This window comes from Lotus japonicus, chromosome 2 (assembly GCF_012489685.1).
Source record: "Lotus japonicus ecotype B-129 chromosome 2, LjGifu_v1.2".
Lineage (NCBI taxonomy): Eukaryota > Viridiplantae > Streptophyta > Magnoliopsida > Fabales > Fabaceae > Lotus > Lotus japonicus.
Genome location: NC_080042.1, coordinates 64,488,268 through 64,499,624, shown reverse-complemented (window position 1 = coordinate 64,499,624; position 11,357 = coordinate 64,488,268). Strand labels below are relative to the sequence as shown.

At 41.4% G+C, this 11,357-nt stretch overlaps 2 protein-coding genes across 2 annotated transcripts; both read left to right on the top strand.

The window, feature by feature from the left end:
- Nucleotides 1-998: 998 nt before the first annotated feature.
- LOC130736837 (protein MAINTENANCE OF MERISTEMS-like) lies at nt 999-7,904 on the top strand. The gene is made up of 4 exons (XM_057588617.1): nt 999-1,233; nt 1,894-2,654; nt 2,743-2,929; nt 7,870-7,904. Exons 1-4 carry the CDS (start codon nt 999-1,001, stop codon nt 7,902-7,904), a joined length of 1,218 nt encoding a protein of 405 aa, XP_057444600.1.
- Nucleotides 7,142-11,010, top strand: LOC130738847 (B3 domain-containing protein At4g34400-like). Its single transcript, XM_057591014.1, has 7 exons — nt 7,142-7,342; nt 7,926-7,988; nt 8,136-8,931; nt 9,030-9,160; nt 9,501-9,578; nt 9,695-9,949; nt 10,618-11,010. The coding sequence occupies exons 2-6, from the start codon at nt 7,986-7,988 to the stop codon at nt 9,938-9,940; spliced, it is 1,254 nt and encodes a 417-aa protein (XP_057446997.1). The 5' UTR covers nt 7,142-7,342; nt 7,926-7,985; the 3' UTR covers nt 9,941-9,949; nt 10,618-11,010.
- The last annotated feature ends 347 nt before the right edge of the window (nt 11,011-11,357 follow it).

Below are 11,357 nucleotides of genomic sequence, written 5' to 3'. Positions count from 1 at the left end.
ATGGGGCTCCCCGCCCCACTTAAAGTGGAGAAATTACTGGAAAGCCCCCCTTTAATAGAATACGGAAGACACATTTCCGTATTGAATACGGAAGTCTCATATCTGTATTATATTAGTATGTAAACCGGCAAGGGTTTATTCAAACCCATTTCAAACCCATTTCCGTATTTTTCCCCTTGCTCTTCTCCCCTCTTCAACCTTCGATCTCCGTCGCTCCCCTTGCTTGAACCGTGTACTTGAAAGGTTCCATCATCTCCATCAAAGCTCTTCATCAACCCCATTCTCAGAATTGAAACCTAGAGGTAAGTATTTTTGGATTTTCCCCATTTAACTTGAAATTATGTGAATCATTCAACCCTAGGGTAGTCGATTGATGCTTGTGTAGAGGTTTTGTTGGCTGAAATGTCTTGAATGTGGTTTGGGTTTAGGGCCGATTCATCATTGTCGTTAATGGCGTTTCTGGGTAAATACGGATCACCGGTTTCCGTATTGAATATGGAAAACGGTCTTCCGTATTTAGTATGGAACCTGGTTTTCCGTATTCAATATGGAAAACCTTTTTCCGTATTCATCTCAGAACCAAACCCAACCCTTATAATTGATTCTGGGTTCAGAATCAATTATAGAAGGTTTCCAAAGCATTTGTGAGTAGTTTCTAGATGCCATAATTGATTATTAGGAAAATAAAAGTTTATCCAAGCATGCATAATCCACAGAAGATCCGATTATCATCTATGTACTTAAAAAATTCTAGGAATTTTCCATTTGCTTGCATCATGTTTCTGTCTATGGCTGAAATGGTATATATAGTGAATGTTTGCTCTGAATATATAGTGAGAATGAAGAACAGAAAGAGGTCTCATGCTTCTAGTGAGGATGTCGGGGCTACTGAGGATAGACACCGGCGGTTACATGCTTCTAGCCGGCTCGGCGATCATGCTGCAACCTCTCAGGCGGTGGAGGCTTCAGCTCCTCTAGTTGTTTCTCCGCCGTCTCCCATGATTGAGTTGCCTCTGGTTGATTATCCGCCGTCTCCCACGGTTGAGATACCTACAGAGTATTCTCCGCCGTCTCCCACAGTTGAGTTACCTCGCCAGGAGTCATCAGGCGGGGAGTCCTCAGGCGAGGAGTCATCCGGCGAGGCCTCATCCAGCGAGGAGTCATCTGACGAGGATAGTATTCCTCCGCCTTATGTTGATGCTGATGTCCTGCCGCCAGAGCATGGGCCACAGGGTGGCGAGGATGACCTGATCCAGAGGTTGCCGCCGTTTCCGGGGGGGCCTGTTGAGCTGTCGCTCCTCACCCATTATGCTGATCACAAGGCTCCCTGGGCGTGGCATGCACTCCTACGCACAGACGAGCGGTATGTGGACCGTCGACAGTTGAAGGTGGCCACAGCTGGGGGGAAGGTTTGGAACCTTGCTTGTGATGGTGATTCAGACAGTCACAGGTGGGTTCGAGAGTTGATTGAGCAGACGGGTCTTCATCAGCTACCCTATTGCAGCTACCCGGTGACAGATGCAAGCCTTATTTTGGCCCTTGTGGAGCGATGGCATGAGGAGACTAGTAGCTTCCACATGCCGTTCGGGGAGATGACTATCACCCTGGACGACGTGTCGGCTCTTCTCCATCTCCCCATGGGGTCGAGGTTCTATACGCTTGGGAGGGGGGAGAGGGACGAGTGTGCAGCGCTCTGTGCTCAGTTGATGGGAGGATCTGTTGGTATTTATGAGGCTGAGTTTGATACGAATAGGTGCCAGACTATTAGCTTTGGGGTCTTGCAGACCCTGTATGAGGCTGCGTTGGCGGGTATGTCTTAATTATTACTTGATTAAATTGTATCTATTATTATTGTATTGTTATAAACTATTAACTTAATTCATTTCATTGTAGAGCACCGAGATGAGGACGCTGCGCGGATTTGGCTGGTGAACCAGCTAGGTGCGACGCTCTTTGCTAGCAAGAGCGGAGGCTACCATACGACCGTCTACTGGATAGGGATGTTGGAGGATCTTGGCCGAGTGTGCGAGTACGCTTGGGGCGCGATTGCGCTCGCTACGTTATACGACCAGCTTAGTCGAGCGTCCAGGAGGGGGACGGCCCAGATGGGAGGTTTCAGCTCGCTCCTGCTAGGATGGGTCTACGAGTACCTTTCTGACCGCGTCATTATCCGGAGGGCGGATCCGGAGTACTCGCAGGACCAGCCTAGGGCGCGGCGGTGGGTTACGTCCCGGGTCCCGCATGCAGGCCTTGATGAGAGGCGAGTCATGCTCGATGAGCTGACGGTGGATGACATTATATGGACCCCATTTGAGGACCATCGGGCTGATCGACCACGGGATCCGAGGGCCATGTATTCTGGCTACATCCGGTCGCCATTTGGCCGTGTTGTTCGACGGCATCTACCAGAGAGGGTTCTGCGCCAGTTTGGCTACATACAGGATGTCCCTCGACACCCCTCTGAGATCCAGACGACTGGGTCCCTTGCTGAGACCACAGATGCTGCCTATGCTGAGTTTGAGCCGCACCTCCGCCCTCAGGGGATCCCTGCTACATATCCGGGAGAGGCTGTGGAGGATTACATGAGGTGGTACAGCGCTGTGTCCCATCGGTTCATCATCCCTGATGATAGGAGGGAGGAGTTCAGTGCGGTGGTAAGTTTGAATTTTATTTTCCATTCAATTGTGATTTTTTGTTCATGATATTTTATTTGAATCTAATGTATGTACATTATTTTTGCAGACTGTTATGCGTCGGGCCGTGGACTTGTTGGAGCAGTCACTCGAGGTGCCAGATGCTCCTGCAGTGGGCACGCATTCCCGATCCCTCACTGAGAGGGCGCTGGATCTTATTAGATCCAATGCCTTCATTGGTACCCAGGGGGTAGCCTTTGCTACTGTCCGAGGAGCTAGAGCTGCGGGAGGCAGAGGTCGTGGAGACAGAGCGCGTGGAGGCAGAGGCCGTGGAGGCAGAGCCCGTGGAGAGGGTGCTCCTGCGGAGGGTGCGCGTGGAGGCAGAGGCCGTGGAGGCAGAGCCCGTGGACCTAGAGGTCGTAGGGGGGCCGGTAGGGGTCGGGGTGAGTGATTGACTGTATATTTGTATATTTTTTGTGTATTTTTATATTATGACATGTGACTCTTTGTATTATGACTCTCTTTATATTAGTCGTGCTTTCTATTTCCACTCATTATATGCCGACTCTTATATTGAAAAAAACCTGTATAACTACACCGTAAATAATCAAAGGCAGGATAAGTAACATAAATAATCCATGGCAAGCAGTTTAAAGGGTACACAAAATTATTCAAAGCAACACGAAAACAAAATTAATCCTCAGTGATATCGATGAAGTCGTGGGGTCCGCTATCCTGTGGAAATACTTTGACTATGTTGGGCAACGTTATATTCAGATAACGAACAGATTTACTCGGTGCAAACACAACAACCTGCAAGTAAATTGCAAATTTAAAAGATTAATGCGTACTTGTTCAAAGGAAGCAAGATTAATGTTTAGGTAATAGATGATAGACCTTTTGGAGAACAAGAACAGATCCAACAGTTATGGCATTCCTAAATTCGCCGTCAGTGAAGGCCTTGCGATGGACGCTAGCGTCAACGGTGCCCGTAGGGTCCTAAATCAATGCAATCGTGAGAGAAAATGAGGCAAAAATTTTACGGTTAAAGAAGCTGGACAAAAGCGAGGAAATACCTTTAGGGTAACTTTGGCATCTCCGAAACCATTGGGAGTGCATGATTTAATAACAGCAACAACACTCTCTACTCTCTCAACATTCGTTGTGATTGTGCCCAGCGGAGTGGCAGATTCCACCAATTGCAGGGCTGTAAGCCAAGCATTTGAATTGAAATCAGGATCGGTTTCGGTTGATCTGTCTTCGAGCGCACGCCTCACAAATTCTTGGGTCGGAATGAGTAGTGTGTTAGGGTTGGATGTACGGGCATACATGGCAGCCTGGACGGCGCCAGCTGGCCCAGGAATGAGAGGACGAGAGCTGCTAGAAGTGCTACCTTGACGTTTGCAACGGCGGACTAATGCATCCCAGTCTTGTTCCATTGTATTTTTTTTATCTTCGAAAGCAAGACCTGAAGAAAAGGATGAAGAAGAATAAAGAACCCAGAGAGATTTATAGCAGAATGGTTAAAAGATTTATGGTGTTTGGTGGATAATACAAGTGTGGTTGGGGTTGGTTGGTGGTAGAGAGTAATGTCAGGTTTCAAGTTCGTCATTTAGTGGATGAAAATGACAAGACTCTGATGATGGGGTGGTTGGAAATGACAGGACTCTAATGACAGAGTGGTTGGAAATGACAGGACTCTGATGACAGAGTGGTTGTCTATGTTAATTAACCCTGATGCTGTTTGATAAGTGCCAAATTTACCATTTTTTCTGCTTAGCTAAGGGCACTTATCTTTTGTATCAATGAAAAATCTCTAGTAAATTGACCCCATTTTGATTAGAATTTATAGAAATGAGAGTTTTGATTTAGAAGATGTTTTATATATGATTCTAATCTCAATTGTTGGTGTAGGAAGGTGATTAGGAAGAAATACAAGAGTTGATAGAGAAGTGGATAGTTTTGAAGGCTTCTGTCAAAAAGGCGCTCAACACCCTTGAAGAGCGCTCAGCACCATTGCCACAGAAGAGGGAAATGGAAGTTCTGTCAAAAGGGCGCCCAGCACACTTTAAAGGCGCTCAGCACCTTTTCAACAGATAGGGTAATCTGTGCAAAATGCGCTCAACACATGAAAAGTGCGCTCAGCATGATTAAGGCGGTGGCAAAACCCATCAGTGAAGGAATCAGGGTGCTGTCGGGAATGTAAGGCATTAACCACATGTCTGGACCACATTTCATCATACAATCCTCTATGTCGTTCAAGTTCTTCTATCAACGCTGCCCTAACACATGACCAACTTTCCTCACCTGATGGTAGTCCGAGTAATGCAGCAACGACTCTATAGCCACAGTTACCATCATCCTCAACATTCTGAACTGTTACTTGTTGTTGTTCCAAAGTGCATCACATGATTTGTCCATGCCTTGGCAAATTTCTCCTTGTGGACCAACCATGTAGTAGAACAATAGGAGGTAAAGTTGTTGTATTTTGCCTTGCACATATTAAACAATTGCATCCATTTCACTTCAAATTCTTCAACTGTTGCAGCATCCACCACCTCTGCCCACTTCATCATAACCAATTCAGCAAAATCATCTGTGCCAACATAGAGTTTGCACTTTGCCAAAACACACTTGTTGATGTGCCACAAGCATAATAAATGTGTAGTGTTAGGAAGGCTTTGCTTAGCAGCACTCAATAAGGCAAGATCCCTGTCAGTAACAATCACCTTAGGCAACATGGCTTGATCAGCTAATAGAGACTTCATACACTCCAGTGCCCAAACGTAGTCATCTGTGCCCTCATTAACAATGTAGCAAAATGCTATGGAGTATGTCTTATCTGTGGAAGTCAGTCCAACAATCTCAAGCAAGGGAATTGCATATTTGTTTGTCTTGTATGTGCAATCCATAATCACTACATACGGGAATGTGTTGAACAGTTTGATAGCATTTGGATGAGCCCAAAATACATCTCTAATGACTTCCGATCCAGGCTCATGTCTTTCAAAGTGGACATACTTGTCACCGTCCAACTTCTTCAACAAGTGTTGCATTTCTGTCAATCCCCCGCGGAGGGATTTTCTTAACCTCTTGCAAACACCATAAATCTGAGATATGGTAGTCAAGTTTGAAGGATTGTTTTCCTTCAAAGTCAACAACATCTTTCTCAGTGGAACCCAACTCCTTGTCATTTTTCCCACTTGCTCCTTCTCTCCGGGTTTTAGACGACCAACAAAATTGTGCCCAAGTAGTGACCTAGCTGGTTCATGGTTGTGTATACCTTCCATCACCTTTAGCCGCCAATCTCTATCTATGCCATTTTTCCTAGGTCGTCCTTTTAGTCTAAAAGGACAACCTGTCTTTTGTGATCTCGTCCCTTCAACAAGGTCAGGGTCTCTGTAGGGAACATATTTACCATGCTTCTCGCACCCCAACATGACATAAGCTTTTCTGCTTCCATTCCCACCATAATCTGACTTTGTGATCAACGTAACATATCCATTTTCAATCGCAATTCCATGAACCCAATTGATAAGATCATCACGGGTAGGGAAAATCTGTTATAATAATAAGAATTGATTACAAGGGTGATCAAGACATAATAAGAATTGATATATTACACTCTCAAAACAGTGCAAAAATCTGTTCAAAGAATACCTGATCAGTTGCAAATAAATGCGAGACATCTATACTTATACACGGGGGCACAAATGCTGGTGGTGGCACCTCTGTAGTGGCCTCTTCAGGTTGACCATTGTGAAATCCAGCTTCAATCAATTGTGACTCACGAAAGAAAAATGAATCTGTCATCCCTGTACATTAAATATGGAACTTTAGAATCCGTATTGAATACGGAAGTGCAACATCCGTAGTGAATACGGAATTGCAAAATCCGTATTGAATACGGAATTGGAAAATCCGTATTTAATACGGATTATACATGTCCGTATTAAATACGGAAATGTGTATTCCGTATTTTATCACGCTCAGAATTCAAAAACTCATCCTTCTAACTACTCAAACTACTTAATCTAACTATTTAAACTACTTAATCTAACCACTTAAACTACTTAATCTAACCACTTCCACAACTTCAACATAACAACAAAGAACAAACAACACTTACCTCAAATGCATCCAATGGTGAGGTAGGAGAGGGTGAGAGAGAGGGTGGTGGTGGTGGTAGGAAGAATGAAAGTGAGGTAGGAGAGGGTGAGAGAGAGGGTGGTCTGGAGGCATTGAGGGGGTTAAGGGGGCTGGTGAGAGGTTGGTGACAGAGGAGTAATGGTGGAGGGAGGAGTAATGGTGGAAAAGGTGATGTCTGTTAGAAATAGAATACGAAAATTAGTTTAACTTCCGTATTCTATTTTAGTGAATACGGAAGTTTTATTTCCGTAGGGCATTTTTGGGTTAAAAAAAATGAGGTGGGGCGCGGAGCCCCATAGGGGCCCCAAACCCAACTCCCCTCATAGAGATAGCAAAAATGCCAAGTAAGTGATCAAGTCCTCATAGAGAATATGAAAATTGAAAACCACCCACATGCACTATTCAGCTACCTACTACCTAAGAGACCACAATCTCATAATAGTCCTGCTCCAGCCTCTTCAATATAGTAACATTTAGAGGAATTGAAGCATCAGATAGGAGGAGGAAAAGGGAAGAAGGGTATTTTGCTTGGGGCGTCCTTCTTTGATTTGAAGCTGCTGGTAAGTGATCATGTCCTCTCCTAAGGTTTTTCTTCTGTCATGTCAACCTTTTATGATGGGATTCTGCATTTACTTTAAGATCTGATTTCACTGCTTCTCCAGTTCATTAGCTCTTCGTTGATGACTCTGTGTAAGAGGACAAAATGAGAAATTTTGGGGGAAAGTTGAAATTTTTAGGTCTGGAGAGAGTAGAATAGAGGAAAGATAACATTTTTGATCAATTGGTATTTGTTGCAAACATTCATATTTTGATTTTATCTTTTTATCCAAAATCTATTTTTCTATAATACCCTTATCAACTGACCTTGTCACTGAAGTGAGTAAGGTTATAGTTAACAAGTTTAATTCATAAAAAAATTCTTATTCTTATTTCATCACTGATGAATTTCCTAGGAGAAACAATCAAAATAAAATGATCATCACAGATTCACAATAACAAAAGACTAGTAGTTCACTTGTACTAATTTTTATCATCTAATTGTAGCTGTTAATATTGATTAGGTTTTTTTTTTCATTTAACTTTGCAGACACATATTTGGACATTTCTTGGCTTTTGATTTGAATGTAAATGTTCATTTTTCAGGGCCTCTAGTAATTTTTGAACATTGGAATTCATGGATAACAAGAACTACACTCTGAAACAATGGTATGTTGTTAATCATACTTTCTCCAATCTAGAATTATATGAACATAAAGTGTTGCTGTCTACATTCTGCTATTTAGAATATTGTAACACATTGCATGAATTATTAAATAAGATTGCTAATTTATATGATTTTTCTTTTTATTGCAGCGTCTACCAAATGCTTTTGCGAAGATGGCATGCCAACAAGGATGGGAACCCAGGGATGTCATTCTTAAGAACAGTAGTGGGAAAGTTTGGGAAGTCAAAACACTTGCAGTTTGTAGTCAACTGTATTTTGATGATGGTTGGAAGCAGTTCAGGGAAGACAACTGTTTAGGGGCTATGGACTTTGTCTTTTTTACACATGTTGAAGACAATGTGTTCAACTTTAAGATCTGTGAGCTATCAACAAGGTGTGAAAAGATGAAGGTAGAGGATAGTGAAGAACAAGAAAAAGAAAAGGGCGATGTTGATGATGTGATGGAGTTGGATAAGGAGGAGGAAGGAAAACAACAAGATGGGGATGGTGATGAACATGATCCTGGTCAAGATGATTATGGTGATGAGGTGGAGGAGAAAGAAGAAGATCAGCAACAAGAAGATGAGGATGGTGATGAACATGATCCTAGTGAAGATGATGATTCTGAGGAGGAGGAGGAAGAAGAAGAGCAACAAGATGAGGATGGTGATGATTATGATCCTGGTGAAAAACATGGAAAAGAAAAGTATGATGTGATAGAGTTGGATGACGAGGAAGAAGAAGAAGAACAAGATGAGGATGGTGATGAATATCATTCTGATTATTTTATTTTTTTGAAAAGCCAAAATGATGAATATGATTCTGATGATGATGAGGAGGTTGAGGAGGAGGAGAATACAGAGTTGGAAGAGAGGGATGAAGAAGAATCCAAGTTAACCAAAAAGAGAAAATCTCATCCCAAAGTCTGCAAAGTTAGCTCCAAAAGTAAGTTTCAACTCCACTCTAAAAGTTAGTCTTGGTTTTTCATTTCTGTATGTAATGGTGCATGATTCAGATTTTACCTGCTGATTCATTTGGTTTAGGGGAGATTGGAAGTAGTTCAGCCACCAAGGCTGAAGATGCAGGACATGAAAACATTGATGCAGCAATGTATATTCGATGTGACCATCCCTACTTCATTGTCAAACCACTGAATGGCAGTCGCGGTGGATTGGTTAGAATTCTTTATCCTTCTTAGTTCTTACTTCCATAAATATTGGCTTTTTAGACATCAGAAATTGGTCAGTGAGCAAGGCCATTTGCTTAAGCCTACATGGAGGAACTAGTATTAGTTGTCAACTTCTATTTCACATTTCTGATTGTTCTTTTGGAGTTTCAGCACCCTTAATCTCTTTATAGTGTTAAGTTCATATTCTAAAAGTTAATTAAGTGATTTTTCATTTTCTTATAGTAAATAAGCCTGTTGCAATTTCACTTTTCATAGCAGCGTTACATGTCCTTTCTTTTGTCTACTGAAATTCTCTCACTTCTGTTATTACCCTCTTCTTTTGCAGCTTATTCCACACTTAATCATCAAAGACTTTTCCCTTCGTTTTAATAAGAAGATCACTCTTGTATGCTGCCAGTGCCAGGTATGATTTTAAATTTTAATGTCCTTCAAGTTTTTACAACTATTTTGTTGGCATTTATCAATTGAATTGTCTTGAGACTTTGAAATTCAAGTTGTGGTCCTTCTTTGTAATTACAGAATATTCCAAGAAATCAACTGCGATACTACCATCGCAGCTTGCCTCAACTGACACCCGTCAACAAAAAACATACAAAAGAGGCAGACGTAAGCGTGTGGACAGATGGGCGAGTGTGTGCCAATGGGTGGTTAGGTTTTTGCAGAAAGAACAAGTTCACAGAAAATGATACATGCATCTGTGAAATTGTGTTGCGGGAAGGCCAACCAATAGAAATGGTCCGGGTGCATGTAGCTAAAAAGAAGTGAACACATGAGGTAACATTACTATCATAAATGTGGGCTTGAGAACTTGTTGACTCTTAATTACATACTGTAAATATTTTTATGATAATTGTTTATAATCTTGCCATAAAATTGTTTCTGCCATGGTGGACCAATTAGCTCGGTTTAATTGTGACCAATTTGATGTTGAAACGACTTGAAAGTTGAAAGTGTTCTAGGAAGTGGGACTTAAATTACATTTGTTGAACATAGAAATTATGTCATTCTAATACAGTCAAAGTATCAAATCCAGCTTGTAAATAGAATAAAGATGGTTCAAATGAGTGAACATTATTAGCTAGAAGATTGGAGGAGTCTTCTTTTTTTTAAATGTTATCATCTAAAGCTGAATGCCACATAAACAAGAAGCTATCATATTTGTTTTTCAATCAACCACACCCTTCTTAGGTCATCCATTTCTTTCTATTAGTCCCAATACAAAGTAGCCTCCTCCATTCTTTATGTTAATGCAAAGCCCTTCCAGCTCAACCTGAAAAAGGTTTTTTCCTAAGATAACCACTAATTTTACTTTACTTGTATTTCTCTTTCTTCATTGCTAGCAATTTTCTTTAGCATCAAATTTGTATAATTTTTGTCTAGTTTCTCTTCATTACACAGAACAATGACAAAGGTGATGAGCTTCCTTGAAATTTCCTTTGCAGGACAGGAGCAGAGGTGAAGGAGCTATTTCGCGTCACTAAAGATGTGGGATTGTTGAGCTCTCCTTTGCAGCAGAACGAAAATGCGGTATCAGCTAAACAATTGAGCACTCCCTTGCAGCATCACCTCATCACTTCATCTAAACTAGTTAGAAATTAGCATTAGCTTCATTCATGATAGCTCTACTGTGTTATTAAGTAGCCCTTGCTTCTGTGTGATCATCTCTTATTTTATTAAAGTGGAACTTAGATGCTTTTTATGTCCATTTCAGGATGACTTAAGTGTAACATAGTTATTGTAGTTTAAGTACCGGTTCTTGTTTACGACTGTTTCTGAGATTGTGAATAGATTGTTCAATTTAGCTCATGAGAAACCAAGTCGATCCTTATCCTTTTCTTTTTCTTGCATCCATCTTTTTTGTTTATTGCTGAAAATAAATTTGAGTTGCCTTTCACATTTACCTTTTCTATTATGGACTTGTTTTCATATTATTTTTAGAGAAATTGTGTATATCATATGGATGGATGATAGGGAAAAATAACAACAGGTCTTCTTCATTTTCTTTTCAAAAATATATTGATGTAACACTGTCTTAAAGGATGGATATATGAAAGTAAAATGTGCATTAAGGACAATTTATATTTTCCTAGTAATTTATGCCAAACAGTGACTTATAATTTGCTCTTTTTTAATATCATTTCATGACTTGTCTTAGTGATGTCCTATTATAGTGGTCCCCGTT

Coding starts and splice junctions, on each gene's coding strand:
- LOC130736837 (XM_057588617.1), top strand. CDS start 999: ATGATTGAGTTGCCTCTGGTTGATTATCCGCCGTCTCCCACGGTTGAG. Junction 1,234..1,893: donor GCCAGAGCATGGGCCACAGG/GTGGCGAGGATG, acceptor ATTTCATTGTAG/AGCACCGAGATGAGGACGCT. Junction 2,930..7,869: donor TAGAGCTGCGGGAGGCAGAG/GTCGTGGAGACA, acceptor TTAACTTTGCAG/ACACATATTTGGACATTTCT.
- LOC130738847 (XM_057591014.1), top strand. Junction 9,161..9,500: donor ATGGCAGTCGCGGTGGATTG/GTTAGAATTCTT, acceptor CTTCTTTTGCAG/CTTATTCCACACTTAATCAT. Junction 9,579..9,694: donor TTGTATGCTGCCAGTGCCAG/GTATGATTTTAA, acceptor TTGTAATTACAG/AATATTCCAAGAAATCAACT.